This window comes from Chionomys nivalis, chromosome 1, assembly GCF_950005125.1.
Source record: "Chionomys nivalis chromosome 1, mChiNiv1.1, whole genome shotgun sequence".
Taxonomy (NCBI): domain Eukaryota; kingdom Metazoa; phylum Chordata; class Mammalia; order Rodentia; family Cricetidae; genus Chionomys; species Chionomys nivalis.
This window is the reverse complement of record NC_080086.1, coordinates 138,511,013-138,534,204: the sequence shown is the minus strand read 5'-3', so window position 1 is coordinate 138,534,204 and position 23,192 is coordinate 138,511,013. Positions and strand designations below refer to the sequence as shown.

The 23,192-nt window shown below is 40.2% G+C and overlaps 1 protein-coding gene across 6 annotated transcripts in view; it reads right to left on the bottom strand.

The window, feature by feature from the left end:
• Positions 1-23,192, bottom strand: part of Itsn2 (intersectin 2) — a 121,528-nt gene that overhangs the window by 45,280 nt on the left and 53,056 nt on the right. For 5 of the 6 annotated variants that reach the window (XM_057787848.1, XM_057787841.1, XM_057787832.1 and 2 more), the window contains exons 16-23: positions 21,970-22,109; positions 20,784-20,864; positions 12,287-12,423; positions 8,472-8,608; positions 7,456-7,553; positions 2,997-3,172; positions 2,560-2,704; positions 950-1,152 (exon numbers count right to left, since the gene is read on the bottom strand). In XM_057787848.1, coding sequence (XP_057643831.1) covers positions 950-1,152; positions 2,560-2,704; positions 2,997-3,172; positions 7,456-7,553; positions 8,472-8,608; positions 12,287-12,423; positions 20,784-20,864; positions 21,970-22,109 — 1,117 coding nt within the window. The remainder of the gene's footprint in view (positions 1-949; positions 1,153-2,559; positions 2,705-2,996; positions 3,173-7,455; positions 7,554-8,471; positions 8,609-12,286; positions 12,424-20,783; positions 20,865-21,969; positions 22,110-23,192) is intronic. The other variant, XM_057787863.1, reaches the window with a different exon arrangement.

The window sequence follows — 23,192 nt, the reverse complement described above, 5'->3', positions numbered from 1 at the left end:
GAGCAGCTCATTTCTACATCTGAACTAAATACTGACAAGCAGACATACAGCACCGAAGAGCTTAGTTTGTCTATTTAATTCTTTCATTTAATCAGAAATTGGAAGATAAGACAGGCTGGTGAAAACAGCGCGACTAGGACATAAGCCCGGCGCAGGGGACAGTTACCCACGGCTAACATCTGCGCCCACTGCCGGGTTAGAGCCAGCTAGGACATAAGCCCGGCGCAGGGGACAGTTACCCACGGCTAACATCTGCGCCCACTGCCGGGTTAGAGCCGACTAGGACATAAGCTCGACGCAGGGGACAGTTACCCACAGCTAACATCTGCGCCCACTGCCGGGTTAGAGCCAGCTGGCAATCCGACATCCCCACAGACTTAAGATTTCAGTCGAGTTTTCTTTTGGGTTTTGCATGTTTGTGATTTCATTCTTTTGCTCACTCCTGCTCTCTTGTCCTCATTCATTAAGCTAAGATGACTCAGTAGCTACTATGTATTAGTATTATAGTAGATACGAAAAAATGGATCAAAAGAGACAACAGATTATAGCTTCATGAGCTGATGACTTAATTAGGAATATTGGTCAAAAAAGTCAGTAACTATGAAGACATATGCTATGAACAATAGGGAGGTTATGCTTAAAGAGCCCTAGAGGTTCAGGCATGACCCCAGTAAAGAATCCTTTAAATATTGAAAACTTTCAGTAAACAGTGGAGAAATGCTTCAAGTGAAATGAAAAGGAATTTTCCTAACTGGTCTTATGATAAAAAGAAAACAAAAGTCTAGAAATCGAGTGTTTTGAAACCTTCACAAATTTGAAATGGCTCAAGTGAAAGATCCTAAAGCAGACACAACATGTGAAGTAGTTTCTTCCATGCTAGGAATCACCCTCTGGTTATGTGGAGAAGACACCACCACCCACACTGCACGTAACACATGGAGGTGCTTACTCTCGCTTTACTTCACTCCCAGGAATGATCTTGACATAAGATTTGGGGAACCATCCTCTTCCTCCATGTACCTCCCCAAACCACCAATTTTCCTGTTGCTCCAGGACAGTAATGACGTCATGCTTTGAGAAGTTCAAGTGGTTCTCTTTCTTTGCCGTCCAAGAACAAAGGGCCTGAGCTTTCAGGTTTTCTACAGCCTGCCCCTAGGACAGAAAGCAACCAAAAGTTAACAACGGATCATGGTAACCATGATTTGTGATTCCTAGCATATAACAGATAGCATATTAACCTGGTCAGTCTATAAACTTAAAATGACACTGATCCCCAGTCCTCCAGCTTCCAATGGCTTCTAACTGCTGTTGGTAACCCTGTTGCCCAAGGACTAGAGACCTGGTCATGCTTAGCATCTCCCTTGCTATTCCCTCTTAACAACCAGGACCCCCTCCCTTCCCTCACACCATGCTCACTGCCTTCTCACTTCCCACAAACAGTAACACGAGTCCCTCCCAGGCTGATTCCTTTCCCCTCCCACCTCCCACAGCAGTAAGGGCATATCACTGCAGCAAGCTTTCCCAGATGCTGGTCAAAGTTTACCCACTGAGCCATCAACCTGGTCACAGTGTTAAAAGTGTAAGCTTCTCTCAAAAACTTAGTTTTTTTTCACTGCCAAATTGTCTAGTACTGGATTACCTATTTTATTAAACCCCTAACCTCTCTAACTGCTTATCTTAAAATGTTACTTGTAGGCTGATATTTTACTGATTGAGACAAAGTCTTGGTTATATAGCTCAGGCTAGACTTAAATGCTTTATGTAGTCAAGGCTGGCTTGAGAATCCCAGTCCTTCGAGTTCAGCCTCCTAAGTGCTGGTGGTATACACCAACACCATGCCTGGATCAACCTGACTTCTTCACCCTTTCCTCAAGAGTTGTGTAATCTAACTACACTATGCACAAGTCTCATTCCTTCCAATACCTCTAACTTATGTACCTCAGTGACCTTCCTCACAATGCTCTTTCACTAGAGAAACTTCTAGGTCTAGTGAAGCCTTACTTTTGTTTGAGGGTCCAACTTGGACACCTTCCCTTCAGGAATCATGCTCTAATCCTCACAGATCAGCTGAGGTGCCTTCTCATCTCCAAGTCTCAGAACTTTGCACACACATTTATTATAACATTTCTCATGCTTCACAGCTATGTGCATGAAAATGATTCCTTTATTAGGTTATAACTACTTAATAGAGAGTTTTAGTTAACTTATGTTTTTCTTGAATTTTTAGCACATAATAAAATGCTGGAAATTATAACCACGTAGTAAGGATTTCTAAGGGAAGATGAAATTTGTATTTCAGGCTTTACTGTGATGAAGTCCGCCATTTCTTTTTAGTAATACTAATGTGTCAAAGTATATATACCAAAGTACCAAGGTTCCCAGCCAAGAAAAAGCAATGCCCCTCCCCAGTCCAATCCTCATGGAACTGAATTATTGAGCAAACCCTGAGAATGTAACTGAATGCTACAGGCTCTGTTTAAGTGAGGGAAATATGGATGCCTATGTACGAAATCCAGAGCAAAGACAAGAATAAAATACAAAGAACTACAGGTAACATACCTGTCCATGAATGGGGGACACGGATCCAGGGGACACGGTGCGAGTAAAAGCTGACTTTTTTTGCCATGATGTGTTAACAGTAAGGTTTGAGAAAGATACATTTTGATAATCAGTCACTGATGCTGGTTGAGTTGAACAAAGTGGTCTGCAAATGTAAAACTTCAATATGAGTATACTTAGTTGGTCAGACCCTAGTGAAGTACTACCAGTTTACCCATGTGTCTAATATACACTGTGTTTAAACAGAACTTGTAGATAAAAAGAAATTATGCACTATGAGGTCATTTCCTACTTCAGGATGAAAATGGGAACAAAAGGCACTGCTGGCAGAGCCAGCCCAGATTAAAACCGTGATCAAGAATCAGATTGACACAGCTATGCATTAGTATTCACGCACTGCAGAGCTGTATGAATCCCACTGTCAGCTCACAACTCACTGGGAAGAAGCTGAGGTAGCAGAGTGAGATCCTGTAGGAGGAAGTAAGGCCTTCTTAGGAGACGGAGCTTTTTCACTGGATGGCAATTTTTCTACATAGTTGCATGGAAACCAGCCAAACTTTCCCCGAAAGCTGCCATAAAGCCAACCAGGCTCTCCTACGGTTTTTTCATCAACCTATAGAAGAAAAAAAAAAGGTTTAGTGCTTACTCTCAGATTAAGAATTAAGTCCATCTGAAATAAAAAGGTATTTTCTACAAATTTTTAGGTTACTATTTCTTGATATGGACAAATTAGCTTTTAAAATTTTAATCAAAGTTAAAATATGAGGCCAGGTGTGATAGCACATGCCTTTAATTCTAACACTCAGGAGGCAGAGGCAGGTGGATCTCTATGAGTTTGAGGCCAGCCTGGGATAGAGAGTAAGTTCCAGGTCAGCTAGAATTACATAGTGAAACACTGTCTCAAAAACAACAATAACAACAACAAAATTAACACAAAGTTAATATATGAAAATAAGTTACAACAAAAGCATCATCATATACAGTTTACATTGGAAAAACTTTTCCTCTACTCTCTATCTCTCTCTATATCCATCCATCCATCCATCCATCCATCCATCCATCCATCCATCCATCTATCTCCACCTGTCTCTGCCTTCCAAGTGTTGAGATTAAAGGTGTGTGTGTGTATAATGTGTGTATGTATGTATGTATATATGTACATATATGTATGTATGTATATATATATATAACCAGAACTCTTGGTTGGCCTTAAACTTGTGGCAATCCTCCTGTCCTGGCCTCACATGTGCTGGGGTCACAGTTCTGAGCATCAGGCCCAGCTGCAAGTACTATTTACAGTGCTGCTTCTCCGATTTGTTTTCTGTCTTTAGACATCAATTGGGTTTTGGTTACAAAAAAATATAAAGATTCACCTCTCTTTCACTGTGCTTTCTTACTCTTTCTGTACTGTTATATAATTTTTATTGAAGTATAATTAACATTTATGTTATATCTATGTCAATCTCTCACATCTGAATTATACAGTATTTTGTTGATTACATTTCCTGTACTGCAAACATTCAATATCGTACAGTTAATCACTTTTGGGGGCTTAGCCGAACTGGAAAACCTGTGGGTACTATTTTCTAAGTGATAAAAACCAATTTCCTTTTTTTCCCTCAAACACTTTCTTCCCCTGTAGTATAGTGGCCTCCCATCTCACCATGTCTCTTGCACTTCTGGTTACTACCTTCAACACATATGGAACCTGAGTGTATGCTGTGCACTTCCTGAACAGGTCCACCTGCTCCCAGAGTTTGGCCAGTGCTCTTACAGAATAGAGTCCAAAGCTCTTCTCTCAAGAGAGACTTCTTTTCCAAAGGAGATTAATACACTTTCAACTTCTAGCACAAGATCATCCACTGGGACCATCAAACTCTAGTCTAAGATTGAGCCCCTCTCCCTGGTCCTAGGCTACATTTTCCAAGCTGCTATTCCTCCTCTTCTTTTCTTTTAATGGTAGAAAAAAAACGTGTATTTCGAGTTAGCCAGCTGGACTCAGTTTAGATGACCCCAATTCTGCTGACACACCCAGAGCCTCACAATGCAGAGCCAGCTGGACACAGACCTTCTCGCCATCAAGCCTTATGAGGATACTGACTTTGGCCACATCAATGTCACAGAGTTTCTTCACAGTCGGTTTGATCCGGTGCTTGTTGGCCTTGACATTCACAATGAACACCAGTTGTCTTGTCTTCTTCACGGTTGAGTCTGTGGTCGGGGGAGGGGGGATCTGACGATGGCATAGCGATCAAGCTTGTTTCTCCTGGGTGCACTCTTTCAGCCGCAGGGTCTTAGGCCCTGGAAGGTGCATGAAATGCAGATTTTCTTTCTGAGGCCACGATGGCTTTTGGCAGAAGCTTCTTCCTTCTTTGTTTTCGGCACCAGCTTCGCTTGCTGTTATTCTTACCATCAAAGACATAAGCCCCTGAACAAAAGTCTGTGTCTCTTATCTCTATACTATGTCGATAGCCAAACTGTTGACTTTGCCACTAAACAGTTCTTTTTTTTTTTAAGTTCCATCCTCCATAAGCAATAGCAGCCTTTTGTTTTGTTTTGCTTGTTTTTTGTATAACATCAATCATGATAATCTTTACTCACAATCAGATTTGGTTAAACTGCTCTGGCCCAAGTAGTGCTCTCTCATTGAAACTGTTATAATCAACATGACCATACTGTATTATTTATGCACATGCATTTCTCCTAAGCCTGTCGTACTCAGCATCACTATGTATCTCTTCTAGCTGTCTGAGTGCTCATCAACTCCACCTAGCACAGTACACACTTGCTTACTTCAGTGTAGCCAACCGTCTCTCACCTCTTATTTTCTAAACCTTTCTACAACATACTTTTCTGCTGACAATGTTACATTCATCAAAACATGCAGGATCTACTAGGATTTTAAAATTCATTTTTAAAGTTAACCATACAAAGAAGTGGGGTTGTACCACGGCATTGCCATGTACAGATGTCATCTGCTGCATTCTAACTCATGTCCACCTACCATGTTCCACCTACTTCTACTGCTTCCTTCCTTTCCTCCACAATTTTTAAAAACAACTTTTTGGAGATGTAATTAACATAAATTTTATATTAAAGGTGTTAATGTAATGTTTTGGCATATTTATATGCATTTCAGGATTATAAGGTACCCATCACCCCAGTTTCTTCTTGCTTCACCCTAAGTTCTGCTTCATCACCATCCCTCCTAGGAAACACTGGCCTGCTTTATGTCTCTAAACATTACTTTGCATTTTCAACGAATAAACTCATGTAGTATTTTTCTTGTTTTGTTTGCTTCCTTACATGTAAATTAACTGCTTTTGGATCCATCTGATGTGGGATTTCCCTCTGTGTGCTATGAATATGTTTTATCACCTTAAAATGTAAGAGTTAGCTAGGAATAGGCCTGAATCATTGGTCAAACAGCGTTATAATTAATGTAGTTTCTGTGTGATTATTTTGGTCTGGGTGGCTGGACAATGTAAGCAGTCTCTGTTTACATCCATCCATGTTGGAATATGAGTGCCATTCCTCTTTATTGGTAGTTATTTGGAAATATCATACTCTGTTCATGCTTTTCTGGTGTGGGACAATTGTATTCTGCCAATTATGTTTTAAATAAATGTTGATTGGCCAGTAGCCAGGCAGGAAGTATAGGTGGGACAACCAGACAGAAAGTAGAGGTGGGGCAATGAGAACAGGAGTATTCTGGGAAAAAGGAAGCTCTTTCTGCAGTCCTGTCTCAACCACCTAAGAAGCAAGATGTGACCTGCCCCACTGAAAAAGGTACTGAGCCATGTGACTAACACAGATAAGAATAATGGGCTATGCCGGGCGGTGGTGGCGCACGCCTTTAATCCCAGCACTTGGGAGGCAGAGGTAGGCGGATCTCTGTGAGTTCGAGACCAGCCTGGTCTACAAGAGCTAGTTCCAGGACAGGCTCCAAAGCCACAGAGAAACCCTGTCTCGAAAAACCAAAAAAAAAAAAAAAAAAAAAAAAAAAAGAATAATGAGCTATATAAGTTATAAGAACTAATACAAAGCCTTAGCTAATGGGCCAATCGGTTTTTAACTTATGGAGACCTCTGTGTGATTTTCTTTGGGGCTTACCGGCTGTGGGAACTGGGCAGGCCCTCATGTTACACTTTCCTGCTGATGGACATCTGAGTTGTTTCAAGTGTTTAGCTATTATAAACAAGTATGCTATGGACACCTGGATTCACAAGGACATGCGCCTTCTATTCTCTGAGGTAGATACTTAAGAGTAGAATGACTGGGTCATAGTGGATGCATATTTAACTTTTTTAACAATGGCTTATTGAGTATTATCTTGATTTCACTCAGAGACTAAAATCTGAGTCTGTGAATTTTAAAGCCTGTGCTTTTCCAATAAATCATATTACCTTTATCAACACGATTCTCTATTTTCTTATTCATCTATCTCACATGGGTTATGATAATACAACAAAGACCACTTGTTCCTTGGAACAAATTCAGTCAGGATTGCAGAACTTAATGTCATCTCTTTTAACAGCCGCTAGAGGATATGCGGCCTCTCAAACTCTGCTGCTCCTTTATTAAAACACTGCAGGTGGTGCCACTTTTCTGATGGGAACTGACAGCACAGGGAGAACATGGGCTCAGGACCAAAGACACACTTCCATTCCCCTCTGCCACCGCAATGCTGACAGTCAGAATGCGTCTGAGTGTAAGTTTTCATGTTTGGTAGTAATAACTACCCTGTGTGGCTCCAAGAGATACTGCAAGGACTAAGTGAGATCATGTTTAAAAATATTTTTAGAGGTCTGTAAAAATCAAAGTTAATATTATAGAAGCATAGCCCAACGTACTATAATTAGCTTAATCATGAGTGGGAAAGGCTTCATTTCTTACCTGAATGACATCCCCAGAATTAAAACTCATCTCATCATGGTTCCTTGCTTCAAATGGGTACAATGCTCTATAATTCACCAAAGCACTAGCTGTCTCACCTGAAGAAAAGATAATTCCCATCATTTGGTACTTTTGAGTATACACATCTTTACTATGACTCAACAAAGAGCCTCTTAAAATCTAAAAGAAAAAAATGAGCGTTGAACAGTATAATGAAAATCTGCTTGCCTTACACTTGTTAGGGTTTAAATATCTTGACTAGTCACAGAGTCGATGTAAAGCAAAGAATGTTCATCTTAAGTAAAGTAGGAGGCACTAAACCAAGTGACACCTCATAGGCTGAGATGTGCACGTGGATCTAGGGGAAGGTGTGGGAATAGGGCAGATCAAGCTGTGTACAGGGAAAGCATCTAAGCAGGGGACGAGACATGGCTAGAGCAGTGGAAGTGAGATCACAGAGAAGCAGTATACATAAGAAAGCCACAAACGAGACCAGTGAGGAAACAGGATTATATGAAGAAACATCTATAGATCTACTAGTTTGCTCTAAAGGGAAAATAGAAGGACTCACAAATGAATTGGACTTGATAAATTCAAAATATTTTGTTAAGAAGTTTGAACACACTGTATTACTATTATGAATCTCAGTGTTTACTCATCTAGAAGTAGTTATACTACTGAACTATGATACGAATGGACTCCAAGCTTTACAAAAAAAAAAAAAAAGCCTGCCTTCTGAGAAAAGTTTGATGTGAAAAGCTTAAAATTTTATTGTGTTTCCCTCAAATACGTGGCTAAACCATACTGGTTAGTAAAGTAAAATCTTCCTGATGATGTCAATTCTGAACACTGCAGCAGATTTTTCAAGTCAGTCAAAGTCTTTGTCTTGTTATGGAGTCTACTTCTGGTCAGTCCCACCTACATCTAGTTGAAAAGGCTTTCCAAGCCTAAAGATGAGCATCTTCCGTCTGTCACTGTCACTCTGTTGCTCTCAGCAGATCTACCTTCATCCTTACTTTGTTTGGTCTCAGCTTTTCGCTCCTCTTCTTGAGTTTTCTCCTGTGACTTTTCTTCCTGAAGTCGCTTTTGTTTTTCTTCTTCTTCCTTTTTAAGACTTTCCCTCCATAAGTTTTCTTTTCCTTGCTTTGCTTTCCTTAAAATAAGACAAATGAAGAGTTTACACAATGTTCAAATAGATGGTACACCAAAACCAAAACAAACTAACACGCATGCTGGATGACCTGGTTCCCACTGGCTGGAGAACTAGCAAAAGATGTTGACAGACGGGAAAAGATGGGCTGAGAGAGGAAAAGGAGATTGAGGGAGGGAATGGGGGGCTGAGGGATAGAAAAAGGGGGGCTGAGGGAGGGAAAGATAAGCTGAGGGAGGGAAAAGGGGGCTGAGGGGGGAGTGGGGGGTTGATGGATGGGAAAAGGGAGGCTGACAGAGGGAAAAGGGGGGCTGAGGGAAGGAAAAGAGGGGCTGAGGGATGAGAAAGGGGGGATAATGGATGGGAAAGGGGGCTGAGAGAAGGAAAAGGGGGGCTGAGGGATGGAGAAGGGGGCTGAGGGAGGGAAAGGGGGACTGAGGGAGGGAAAGGGGGGCTGAGGGAAGGAAAGGGGGGCTGAGAGAGGGAAAGGGGGGCTGAGGGAAGGAAAGGGGGGCTGAGAGAGGGAAAAGGGGGGCTGAGGGATGGAGAAGGGGGCTGAGGGAGGGAAAGGGGGACTGAGGGAGGGAAAGGGGGGCTGAGGGAAGGAAAGGGGAGCTGAGGGAGGGAAAGGGGGACTGAGGGAAGGAAAGGGGGGCTGAGGGAGGGAAAGGGGGGCTGAGGGAAGGAAAGGGGGGCTGAGGAAGGGAAAAGGGGGCTGAGGGAAGGAAAGGGGGGCTGAGAGAGGGAAAAGGGGGGCTGAGGGATGGAGAAGGGGGCTGAGGGAGGGAAAGGGGGACTGAGGGAGGGAAAGGGGGGCTGAGGGAAGGAAAGGGGGGCTGAGGGAGGGAAAGGGGGGCTGAGGGAGGGAAAGGGGGCTGAGGGCTGAAGGGAAAATAGTCAGCCAAAGAAAAACTTCCGACTAAGGTGAGCTAGAGAGTACACCTGACAATTCTCAGACCTCAAATTCCCTCTAAACCCAAGGAAAAAAAAAACAAACAGAATAAGATCCATTCAGCAAATATAAAACTTCTTCCTGTCTGAATTCTTCACAACTACTCCTTGTGGCCTCAGCATTATCAAGACTAGCAGAGGCTGGGACAGAGAGACCCCTGGGCCTAGTTTTCTTTCAATGTTTTTCAAACCCTTTAACATCCATTCAATCACAACACGCTTCCTATAGAAGTTTTGTACAACTTTGGTGAAATCTGTGTATCAGGATAATGAACAGGAGTATGAGATTTAAAGTATTTTAAGAGCCTTCCAGTTTTTAAATTACACAGAATCTCCAAATTTCTTCAGCAACTAAAGCTGAAATAAGCCAAATAGTGAGCCTCAAAATAAACCAAAGTTCCCATTTTGATTGGGTATAATGTTATACAATCAACAGAGATACATCTGGCCATAATTTCTGCTATTCTGACAGTGCTGAGGCTTAGGGAAGATACTAAATATAGTAGTGGCAACTCTTTCTTTGAATGGAGGTCATAAAAATAGACATGAGAGAACTATATAATATATATTAGTTCTGATACTCTACTGTCATTTGTCATAAAAACAAGCCTAGAAGGGGAGGGAAAATGCTGTTGTCTGAGTGTATAGACTTTGTGAGCTGATAATATAAAAGTAAATTCTCTTTCTAGAAACATTTTCTCTTATCCACAGCCATGAATTAATGTCCTAGATAGGGACTAGATTAGACAGTGTGAATACCATGCCAGAGATAACCTAGTGATCTTGATTTGATTATCTCAGCATCATAAAAAAAACTCCAGAAAATTCATTAAATTCTGGTAAATTTTCTTAGGCAAGCTAGTAAGTTAAAACTAGTCCAGAGCCAAGCGACACCTCATCTACAATGTGAAAATCTATTACCAATACCTTGGAAGAAGAAAAAGACCACACTTGGGCAAATGGCCAAGAAATCGATTACACCTCAGTACTAGTTTGAAGCTCTGGACTGCTAAGATCCTATATTCCTTGTGTTCTCTAGCTTCTTCGGTTTACTACGGTGGGACAATATCCAAAGATGAATTAAATGAAAATATGTGTTACTAACAAGAATTGTAAGCCTGAAAGGAACTGTGAGATGAACAGTTATCAAGAGCTACATGTATCAACAGAAAATCCTCATTCAATGACTATGTGACCATTGCATAGATCCTTTGTGCAACGTTAAATGGCACAAGGTAAGTGTCAAATAAAGAATTTCACTGTTTTTATATTGTTTTTTACAAAATGCATATATGTATGTGTTCATGCCTATGTGTGTGTGCTCATGCCTATGTGTGTGTGCTCATGCCTGTATGTGCTCAGGTGCTCATGCCTGTATGTGTGTGATCATGCCTGTAGGAACCAGAGGACAACTTCAGGTATCATTCTCAAAAACTTTGCCTACTTCCTTTAAGCCAGTGTCTTTCGTTGGTCTGGAATTCACATTAGGCTAGATTGGGTGGCCAGTGAGTTGGAACTATAGAGGCCATCACCATATTTTTACATGGATTCTGGGGATCAAACTAACTGAGGCCTCTTCTTTCTGTATTATTCTATTATCCCTAGCTAGGAGACCATGGATATAGGGTACCTGGAATCTATCTGAACCAACAACTAGATATCTGAGGAATCCAGGAGCAGGAATCCCCTGTGGATCTGCATTGCATCCAGAAGCTGTCACTCCACAAACATGTAGGCCCTAGTCATTTGGAGTCCCCAAGGAAGGCGTTCAGCAGGGGGAATGTGCGTCTTCCTTCCCCAGTGTCTGTTAGCTGTCCACAGGTGTAACCCATCTGCTCTTTACTAGGGCAGAGAAATGCTGGCTCATTAATACTTGTTTACCAATCATACTAATTTTTGACACAGGAGAACTTGAGAGAAACAAAGGATTTTACAGACAAAAGACAAAAAGCAAAAAGCCAAACAATCCACACACTGTTTCTGAAGGAAAGGTCTGTGCTTCAGAGGTCCCAGCCTTCTCCCTCCTCTGCTCTATGTGGGGACGATCGGAGCATCTAAGCGGCATAAAGAGAAGTGCAGCAGCCACACGGGACAGAGTCAGAAAGTAAAATCACTCTGTGTTTTTAAGTGATCTTTCAGAGAACAGACGGATGTACTGGAGAGAGAACTAATGAGAGCTCATTATGTGCAATGTACAAGAGAGATGCAGTCCCGGCTGCACTATTTAATGCCTACAATATCTACGAGGTCTTCATCTTTTTACAAAAGAAGAAACTGAGATTTAGAAAAACAGTCTGTTAACCAGGGTCCCTCAGATAGGAAATGGAGACCAGGAATCCAGTCCAGTTCTGAGCCCACGTCCTTAGCATTCACTGACAAGCCATAAAATTGGTTAATGAGAACTTACTAACTAAAAGAAGAATTGAATTTATAAAATTTTAGAATCTGATTAGTATCTAAAAATAATCCTTTAATTCCCTTTAAATTTTCATAAAGCAATGAGAAACAAAGCTAGATTTCTTTGCTTTTTTGTTTGTTTGTTTTTATTTTTTCGTTTTTTTAGGCAATGTTTCTCTTTGTAACCCTGGCTGTAGACTAGGCTGGCCTTAAACTCACAGAGATCCACCTGCCTCTGCCTCCCAATGCTGGGATTAAAAGTGTGCACTACCATAGTCTGGCAGAATTTTAATAGCAACAAAGCACAATATATTCACCAGTTATATTAGTTACCTTGCAGCCTCATCTTCTAGCTTCTTTTTCTGTATTTGCTCTAATCTTTTTCTTTCAATTTCCTTCAATTTGTCACGTTTGATTTTATGAAGTTGTTCGAGGGCTAACTGCTGTGTATTATAGCTTTCTCTCAGTTCCTAAGGATAAAATATAAATAAGTCAATACTTAAATATTTTAATCATATTTAATAACATAGCATTTGCATTAAAAACAAATTACTAAGACAAGTAAAATTAAATTTAAAAAATTTAAATATTTAAAAAATATCTATTTAAATGATATAAAATCTTGAATACAGTAAGTACTTCATGCACCTATTAAGACAAACACATGCTAAATTCACCTATTTCCACATCAGTTCATCTATAAAGGACAAAGACTATTTAATAAACCAGTTATTTGAAGTGTTATTTTCAATAGAAAATGAAATTAATTAAAATATGGAAAACAATTTGCTTGTAATAACATTTAAAGAAAAATTTTGGGGTGTGTGTGTGTGTGTAGGTCAGAGGTCAAGGTCAAAGGTCAGCCTTGAGTATCACCATCTCAGGTACCGTCAAACTCCTTGTTTTCTGAGACAGACTATCTCTCTGTCTGAAACTTGCCTAGTACTCTGGTCCGGCTGGCTAGCTCAGGGATCTCTGTGTCCACCTGCTCAGCACTGGGCACAAATACACACAATGGATTTGTACGTGTGGTTTTGGCAGGTCTCACTGTTCCCTGTATTTCCATTCAGAAGTAATCATTTATTCTTGGTCTAAATGATCACAGCACTGCATTTCCCTGCTCAGAATGACTGGTCAAAAGGACAAGATTCAAACTGGGTCAGAGTCTCTTCTGGGATGCAGACACCTCGATTAGGTGTTATAAAGAGAAACTTCTCTGGCTCATTAAACTGAGATAAACTAAATCTGGCTCCTTTACTATCAAGTAAAACCAGGAGTGACCTTAAACAGAGAGGTGAGATTATAGACAGAGGTGGGGAAAAGGACGAGGGGGACCTGGTCTTCAGCTCCATTGCCTTTTCAGCGCTATTCTGTCCACTCATTCAGCCTTGCACTCTTTCAATAGCCACCATTTTGAATTGGTTTTTTCCCCTTGGAATCTACAGAATACTAAACAAGAGTTGGGGAGGGGGACTGAAGGAAAGAGAAAACTAATAACAACCAATCAAACAATAAAACAAAAGAAACAGAGAAAGAGAAGGAAAAAAACCCTAAAGTAATCAAAAGAAATTTAAGGGCAAAGGAGGGAACTTGACAATATTTGACTATATTTTAGTCTTCTGAAAAGTGTGTCCCCTCACCCTCCCAGTCACAAAACTCCATACCAAGCTAGGCCAATCTATATATTTTCAGGAACAAGCATGTCAGAGGTAAATGTAGGTCTGGCCTAGGGGTAGTGTGGTGACTGAGACTGTCCAAGTGTTTGGGACTTACACAGCAACAGCATAAATGCTGTGTTCAGGTGAAGTCCCACACAGCTCTCAGCCTCCATGGCTGTGGTTGGTATTGTTGCCTCTACATTCTACTGGAGAGCAAAGACATGGTCACTACAAGCAGAAGCAGGGTGACTCAGTATTAAGAAGCATGTCTCTATGGGAAGTTCATGAAAGTTGGAGTCAGGCTCTGTCAATAATGGCTTGTATTAGCTCAGCCAAGTTCTATAGTTTCCTGAATGTGTCTCACAGAGCTGCTGGGAGGGTAAATTAATTAATTCAGGTAAAGTGCTTATAGTTTTGCAAGCTACATAGTTAGATTCTCAATAAATATTAGCTTTTGGTGGCAGGAGCCAGGACTAAGGAGACTACCACATTTTGAGAGGATATAAAGAGCTTTCAAATTAATGTCACATCATAGCCTGTGTAACACTGGTCCTCCAATTTATCCTTTAAGACTGAGCTGCAGTAACATTCCAAGAAGGTTTTATTTCAAGCCCTGAGCCCTTGAAATGGGCCTTCTTCCAATGGTTGACTAGGACAAAAAGTCTATTAACCAGGACCTCTCCCAGCAAAAGCTGAGTAATTCTTGTAGTTCCAAGTTCTGTCAAGAACTAGGAAGTTGAATACGACATAAAAACTGCTTGTTTACAAGTTCTGAAACACTGGCACGCACCAGAGAGGTCAGGAGGCCAGAGAGAGGAACCCTGAGGGAGGTGACAGATGTCCACACGACACCCAGCACTCTCTCCTTCCAGGCACTCAGCCATCTGAGAAGCTGAGGAAAAGCAGTGGCTACTGAGCTAAGGAGAGCACCTACTGCTGTAAAGGGTTGGGGCAGACGAGCTGGAATTCCTCCTGAAGAGGACACACTCTGAATGTGTCATGGACACCCCAGGATTAGAAAGTAAGTTGGGGCTCATGGTTCCAGAGAGCCATCATGTTATGGAACATGGAGTAGGCAAGCAAGCATACATAAGCTGGAACATACATCTGATCTGCAAGCATGGGGCAGAGAGAGAGCTAACTGGGAATAATCTAGGCTTTTGAGACCTCAAGCCCACCTCCACTGACATACCTCCTCCAACACAGCCACACTGCCTAACCCTTCCCAAACAGTTCTACCAGCTGATGACCAAATATTCAAATATATGAACTTATAAGGGCCAGTCTCATCCAAACCACCACAGAAGCACACCAGTCCCACTTTGAGCCAGCTCAGTCAGTAACTGAATTAAGGTTACTACTTCTGTGATTTTTTTCATATAAAAAGCTTGGATAGGATTCAAAAAAAAAAAATTTCTGAAGAATACCAGAAGTCAAGGCCATGCTCAAGAACTAAGGAAAAGGGCTGGAGAGATGGCTCAGCAGTTAAGGCTGCTCTTCCAGAAGACTCGGGTTTGATTCCCAGCACCTACACTGTAGCTCACAACCATCTGTAACTCCAATCTCAGATGATCCGACATACTCTTCTGATCCCTGCAGGCACTGGGCATGCACATGGTATACAGATATACAAGCAACAAATTAATATTGATGCTAAATAAATCAAGTATGCAAATTGTAGTCTCTAGAAACTACCAGAAAAGTAGAAGGTACAGCTAGTTACAGAGAAGAAAGGAGGGGAGTTCAACAACAACAACAACAAACCCCTCAGTTTCTAGCCCTGTAGTCCCTGAAGGGACTATAACATTAATGGTTGCTGGGGGAGAGTGAGTGTAGCCATTATTAAGCTGTCATAGCTCAAGTAAATAACTCCCTACCCATGCTCAGGTAGAACCCTAACCAAATGAAGTAGGTTTTCAAAACGTGCAAGGAGGACTTTGTAGGAAGGAGAAGGTATTGTGGGAGGAGTAAGAAGATGAGGATAATGGTGGGGGACTGTGCTCAAAGTACATTATATATGTGAATGACGCTGTGGAGAAAGGGAGGAAGGCGGAAGGGAGAGAGAGAAAGGAAGTCAAAGTAGACGTACCAAAAAAAGGAAAGGTAAGAAAAAGAAACACAAAATAAATGAGGCAAAATAAATAACAAAAGAAAGAAATGCAGTTCACAGTCCAAACTTGTCAATAAGTATATTAAACAGACCCACTAACTCAATTTAAATATAAAACTGAAATTATAAACTATAACTATGCTATTTAAAAGATAAAATGTCAATGCTATATTTAACAGTCTATAATTAGTATGGAAAAAGATATATCATGACAACAGGGCAAAAAAAAGCCAGCACTGTTAGAGTAATACATCAGGAAATGTCATTCTTGAAAAAATTATGTGTGTGTGTGTTGTATGTATGTTTACGTGTGTGCATGAGCATAGGCATATACATATGTTTTCAGGCCTGAAGTCAACTCTAAGTTTCTTTCCTCATGACTCTACCTTGTTTCTGAGACAGGGCCTCTTGCTGAGACCTGGGGCTCACCAATTAGGATAAGCAGTCTAGCTAAAAAAACCCCAGGGAGAACCCTGTCTCTGCCTCCTGCCCACATTGCATCTGTCACTTCCTGCACTGGGTTTCTAACCACATCACAGACTTCTGAGTGGATAGCTAGGAGCAAATTCAGTGGAGTCTCATGTTTGCATAGCCAGCACTGTGCCAAGTGAGTTATCATTCCAGTTCCCCCCTCTCCACTTGTTTTGTGTCTTTGAGACAAGCTCTTACCATGTACAGACTGTATTCAAACTGTAGGGTGGCCTAGAACTTGCAGTCCTCTGCCTTAGCCTCCCAGGGCCAGGATTGGAGGCAGAAAAACTAGTCCTAAGGCAAGAAGCCTCCCTATAGGAACATATCATGATAAAGGGACCCATCACAGTAAGATACAACAGTCTTAAATCTATTCACACTAGCAAAAGCTTCCAATCTGTAAGTACAAAAGGTAACAAAATCAAGAGAGACCAATACATAATCAAAGTGGGGAGTCTTATCATTCCAGTCTCTATAACTGAGACAAGAAAGTCAGCACATCAAACCACTTTGCCTTCACTGGAGGGCAGTAGCTTGTAATCTGAGAGCCAACTCATTTCTAAGGTTTTAAAATTATTATTAGTAGAGTTCACAAGTCCATGTACATGGATGGCTAGGGACAAAATTAATTTTTATTGAAATCCAACAATTCCATTAATGTCAGATGCAAGCAACAAATCACCATGGTATTACTCACATTTATGACATTTTCACTAACAGAAACTGAAGATGCTCTTTTTTTTCCCTGTATAGTTTTAGTAAACAGAAACTGAAGATGTTCTTATAATTTCAGATTACTGCTATTATGACTTAAAATGTTATTATCTGTCACTATATCTTCTTTAATTCATAAACATAGAATCACATGTACTTGAACTTTTATATTTGATGACATTTAAAATACATATGTAACACTGGGGATTGAGCCTAGGACTAAGTGCATGCTAGGCAGCTGCTCTAACCCTAAGTTACACCCTCAGCCCCTCATTTAAAATATTGTGAGATGAGATCTAGAGAGGAGACCACAGCATAAACATATTTAAGATGCTTTGCTTCAGAAGTCAGTTCCTTCCCCATGCCTTGCAGCGGTTCTTCAGGCCCACACTTCCTGCTATGTACTTATCTTCCCAAGGTATATCTGACACCCACTTGAAGGGTACATCTAACAATTTTGGTGTTGGCGGATTCTGCTTTTCCTCTATGGAGAGCACTTCTCCAGTTTCTATTCTGAGTCAATAGTAGTGGCTTTTACCACACTAGGTATTTAGAGATTCTGTGCATCTCTTTCCCCAACAAGAACAACAGAAGCATTTGTACAGCACATGAGGGCTCACCCTGTGTCTGTATGTATGCGTATGCATGTGATTTCACTGTCACCTATTGATCATCTGGTCACTGATTCTCATTTATTCACATCTGACCTCTGCATTGATGATCCAATAAAACCCTAACTCTGAGATCAGACCTTTTAAATGCTCTTTTAATGGATCATTTCTACTAGCATACCTTGGGTTCTATTATCATCAAAAACATCTATCACTGACCAAATACCCTATTCCTCACACATAAGCTCTCAACCTTTCTTATACCTGGGACAGTTACTTTAAAGGGTTCTCAGCCTCATGGAGACCCCTACTCTGCTAACTTTCTCATTCTCTTTCTTAATCAGCCCCTCCTCCTCTATGATCATTTCTCATCCAGTTCCTATTTCAGAGTTCATCCTTACCATAATTCTCGTGTTAAGATCTGTAACTCCCCTTCCCTTTCATCTCGGCCAATGTCTGATAAAATCTCAAGCCTGTATGAAGCCATGAGCCTACTTCACAAGCCATCTCTGGGCTTTATCTAAGCAGCTGTACATTAATGGAGGAAAGTCATATAATTAGATGTAGTCTTCAATTTAAACTTATGGCCCAGAATGAAATAGGCATTTAACATTGCTCAACACATTGTTTTCTTCTCCCAAGCTTATACTCAACCACCCCCACCTACCAAGGCATCTACTTAAGGCTGACTTCTCTCTCCTTAAATTTCCTGATCCCCTGTCTACTCTCTTTCCTAAAAACCTCACTGAGACCCCGTCAGACTATAATCCCTTTGTCTTCCCATCTCAAAATTAGTAGAACTCTTGCATCTGTCTTTTTCTGACCTGGAGTGGTTGTTCCATGCTCTTACCTACCTAGGGAGAATCTTTGTAATGATCCAACATATTCCAAAACTCCCTACTTTCTACCAAGTAATGTAACTGCATTGATCTTTTTTTGTTTGTTTTTATTTTCAAGACAGGATTTCTCTATATAACAGCCCTGGCTATCCTGGAACTTGTTCTGTAGACCAGGTTGGAGCTGCACCAATCTTTCCCCGTATGTTACACTGGAAGAATTCTTTCTTCAACAATTACATTTATTTACTTAATTTGTGTGTATGCAAACATGTATACACATACAGACACACATACATACATACATACATACATACATACATACACACATGCCACAGTATGTATGTAGAAGTCAGAGAATGTCTTGTCAGAGCCAGTTCCTTTCATCCACCACACGGGTCCTAGGGGTTGAATCTGGGTCATCAGGCATGGTAGTAAGTACTTTTCCCCACTGATTTTTACCTCCCATCTGTGGAAGTATTCTTTTTAAAGAATTCCTTTAATCTATGCTTTGGATTTTTTCTTTCTTTTCTTTCTTCTTTTTTTTGGAGGGTGTGAGTATATGTATGTGTGTTCATATGTGTGTTTGTATGTGTGTTGAGTGTATTCATAGGCCTGAGTTCAATATCAGATGTCTTTATCAACTGTTTTTTTTCCTTATTATAATCTTTTTACTTATTCTTTGAGAATTTCATATAATGTATTTTGATTGGATTCATCCGCCTCCCCCAAACTCTTCCCAACTCCTCCCCCACCTTCCTATCCAACCAATTTCATATTCTCTTTCACTTTTAAAAGGAAGGAAAACAAGCAAACAAAACCATGGAGTACAGTCTGTGTTGGCTGACTACTCCTGGGGCATGGGTCTGCCCTGTTCTCTGGAGTACGGCTGATACAGCTGTCACCTTATTTTTCTGAGACAGGGTCTCCCAGCACCTAGTCCCCTAGCACTAGAATTACAGGTGGGCGTGCCCTTTTCATGGCAAACATTGAGCCATTTCCTTAGCTCCTGGATCTTTTTCTTAATCTACTTTTTTGGGGACTGGGCTCTATCAAATAGCATACGTATTTACACAGAGCCTCCATCTCTTCCCCTCACATCCTTTCTTGTCTCCTTTGAGTTTTTCTTTGTCCCTTCATGTAATACCCTTCATCCTCACACTTTCCTGCTCTCTTCAGAATTGCTCATACACATTTAACAGTCTTCACGCCCATCTATTGCTGATCCACAGCATCCAGCTTCTGCTTATTACTCGGCTGAAACGGTGCTTTCTGTGCAGTCCTCAGAGAAGTCAGTGGAAATCCTCAGTGCTGGTCACCATTACAAAGGCTTCTTTTCTTGCTTTCTGTAGCTACACTCAAGTTTACTATCCACTGACTTACACATTTCACACTCCTTTGGTGTCCTAAATTGTCTCTGATGAAAGTTTCAAAAAGAAATGAAAAACTAGAACGCAAGAAGCAGAAGGAAGAAAGTAAAGCACGACAAAATAATCTGCTGGCCTGTAGAAAACCAACGCTAACCAGAAGACTAAGACAGTACCCTATGAACGAGTACAGTCCACAAATCTGTACTGAACCTCATTTCACAATGAAGAGACTCACACTTACGTTTGTAAGTAATCTGTAGCAAAAGTTCTAAGACCAGATAACCTGGTCAGCCATGTTCTAATCCTATAGATAGATCAACATTTGGGATCTTGCTACTGATACTTTTGAAATCTGCCCTACCTTTTCAAAAGCAAGCACCGAGGTGTGACTACTATGGACACACGAACTGCCTACTGCCATTCATTCTAGCGCTGAGTAGAAGGTGTAATAAGAATTGACAAGAGTGGACAAGTGATTAATATAAATCACCTCTCTTCACACTAAAGGAGGACATCATTGAATATTTTGAACAGTCTGTGTAATATAAGTGGCAAAGCTCATGACTTACACCTCAGGTGTGTGTCAGAACACAAGGCCTAGTAAGTAATGATGCCCTCGTATTACTGGTTCTTTACAGTTTTCCTTATGCAAAATCAGGATGCATCAGGCACACCCAAGACATGACTCTGCCCTAGATAGCAGGAAGTCGAAACTCAAGCAATGGTTTTCAGGGACATAGCTGATTTATTCTCACATCTCCTTTGTTTTCTCTCAACCCACCCCATTGGTTAACCCAATCCACAGAGATAATGTAAGGGAACCAGCTGGATTCCTCATGAAGGAAGACACTGGGTAGCCGTCCTGAGTTCTGGCATTAAACTCAAACAGGCAATTAGACAGCAGAAGGATATTAGAGCAAACAGAAAGAAAAAAAGGTTTTATTGTATATGTTATTCCAAACAAAGATAATCAGATAAAGGCAAAGAATAGTACAGTTTAAAAATAAAACAGTAAAGTAACTAAAAAAAAAAAAAAGGAAGTTAGATATTAGAAAATAACCTTAAGTAAGAGGAAGAGGTTGTTGAGACAGCTTAGCAGAGACAAAAGGCACTGAAGAACAGAGTCATCCATATTCCCACACTGTAAGATAAGGCAGATAAGAGGCCAGTTAAACTATGTACAGATTCAAAAAATAATTTAAGGAAGATAACTTGACTGGCTTGACTGACCATCAGTGACAAACAATCACATTTTAATTTCTCTAAAGAACATATCTTTATGTAAAGTACACTCTCAGCATTATTCACCTCCACTTCTGTCCTTAACTGAAGCCACCATGATGTTGTTTATTCCATAGTTGTTGCTAATGTTACTCTAAATAAGTCAACAAGATAAAAACCATATGAAGAAATAGCTTTCTTAAAGAATTACTATAACACTGTGTGCTTTCATAACTTTATGCATAGTTAGCAAAGGGTGAACTGAGACTGCTCAGTCTGAGTGGACACCAGGAGTCTGGTCTCAGCACTCCAGTCAGTTGCAGTAACCAGCTAGCACTTACTATCTCCACTCTATGACGCCAGTATCCAATCACCACTGCCCCAAAAGAAAAACAGTCTGCTGGGCACCTGCTCCGCCACAGAGGCAAACAATAAACCAATGAATCATGAATTATATGAAGTTTATAGTATCAAATTCTTCTTTAGATTTCCCTAAGTATTTTATTGTTTCATAAAGGTTAATTATATTAGCTCGAAGCGACAAACAAGAATTTAGTGTGTTAAAAGAGGATCTACTGACAGCAATTTTGAAATTTCCATGTTTACCCCTCCTCCCTGTTTTGAGACAGAGTCTCATGTAGCCAGGCTGCTCTTAAACTCTCTAAGTTGCTGAGAAACAACCTTGAATTCTAATTCTTTTGTGTCAGTCTCCCAGTTTCTGGGATTTACAGGTGTGATCCACCATGCCCAGTCTGTTTGCTGCTTTAGAATATTGCTGACTTTGGTTCTGAAGAACTAACAAAAGCAGTTGTTTTTGAAATACATAGATGCCAATAAAAAGAGCACATTGCACCCAAACCTAGAAACTCTGAAAAAAAATATTTAGTCTTATGACACAATATTTTACTAAACTTTAGAGAGCATTAAAAACAATATAATTCTAGTAGATGAAATGACATAGTCAATTATGAAAATGTGATACAAGAAGCTGCTACAGAGACATGAAGATAACAGAAGATAAATACCTTCAGTTGATTGTTAAATGTATCCATTTCTGAGAGCTTAGATGCAGTTTCTTTTTCAAGAGCATCTAATTGTTCTTTAAGTCTTTGGCATAATTCTTCCTTTTCTGATGATTTTTTATGAAGTAAACTGATCCCTGAATCTGAAGTAAAAAAAAAAAAAAAAAATCAAGTCAGTTTACATTTGGGAGCAGCTCCTGTCACTTCTGTCTGCTAACAATGATGTAACTAGAGAAATACAAAGGGCATACAAAGATACAAAGATGCATACATACATACAGAGGAGAAGAGACAATACCTTTTATTCCCAAGTAACACCTTATAAAGATCCTCAAAGGAAACAGATATAAGTACTGATTCTCTACTGAAAGGATCAGGACTTGAAAACGAGTTTGACCAGATACAAGAGGCACAATCCACCTACCTTATTAACGAGATGAGCAGAAAGCCAGGGCATAAAGTCACAGTAAGTACTCAGTCAACAGAATATGCTGCTAAAGTAGCTTTGTACTTACTCATGACGATCTCAAGAACAGAGGACTACTCACAGAAAAGACCCAATAAGTATTACTAACAGGACTATTTAATAACACATTTTAAGAGGTAAGAGGAGAGAGTTTCACTGTACAAGACTTAAAAATATTTACACAAGGATACAGAAACTAGGTCTGAATATAGTGATTTCCATTAAGATGAAATAGTAACATTACTATCTAAATACTTATTCCAAAATTTTGTAATTTTAAAGTATAGAAATCAAGTATAGAATTTGAATAAAATTAAACACACAGAGTAAAAAGTTAAGTGGTCCTTTATCTGAAACCCTACATTCTCCTTTTAAGCATTTGTACTTAGATACATGTGCATTCAACCAACTTCTACTTGACAGGCTCATGTTATCTACAGCATTCTGTAACATACATACATACATATATACATACATACGTCATTTATTTTCTTACTTTCTTACTTAAATTTTGGTGATAGTGAACACTGGACACATGCATGCTAGATAAGCACTCTGTTACTGAGCTACACATCAGTCCTAAGTTGTTTTAAATTTAACAATATATCTTACCATTAGGACATGTAGATCTAGTTCCATCTGCATAGTAGTCTACATTATAGCTATTCTGCTTTAACATAACTAATCCCTTTTTGTGGTAAAATCCATTTTTATGGTAAGCACCATTCTACTCTATTTCTCTGAGTTCAGTGTTTTCAAA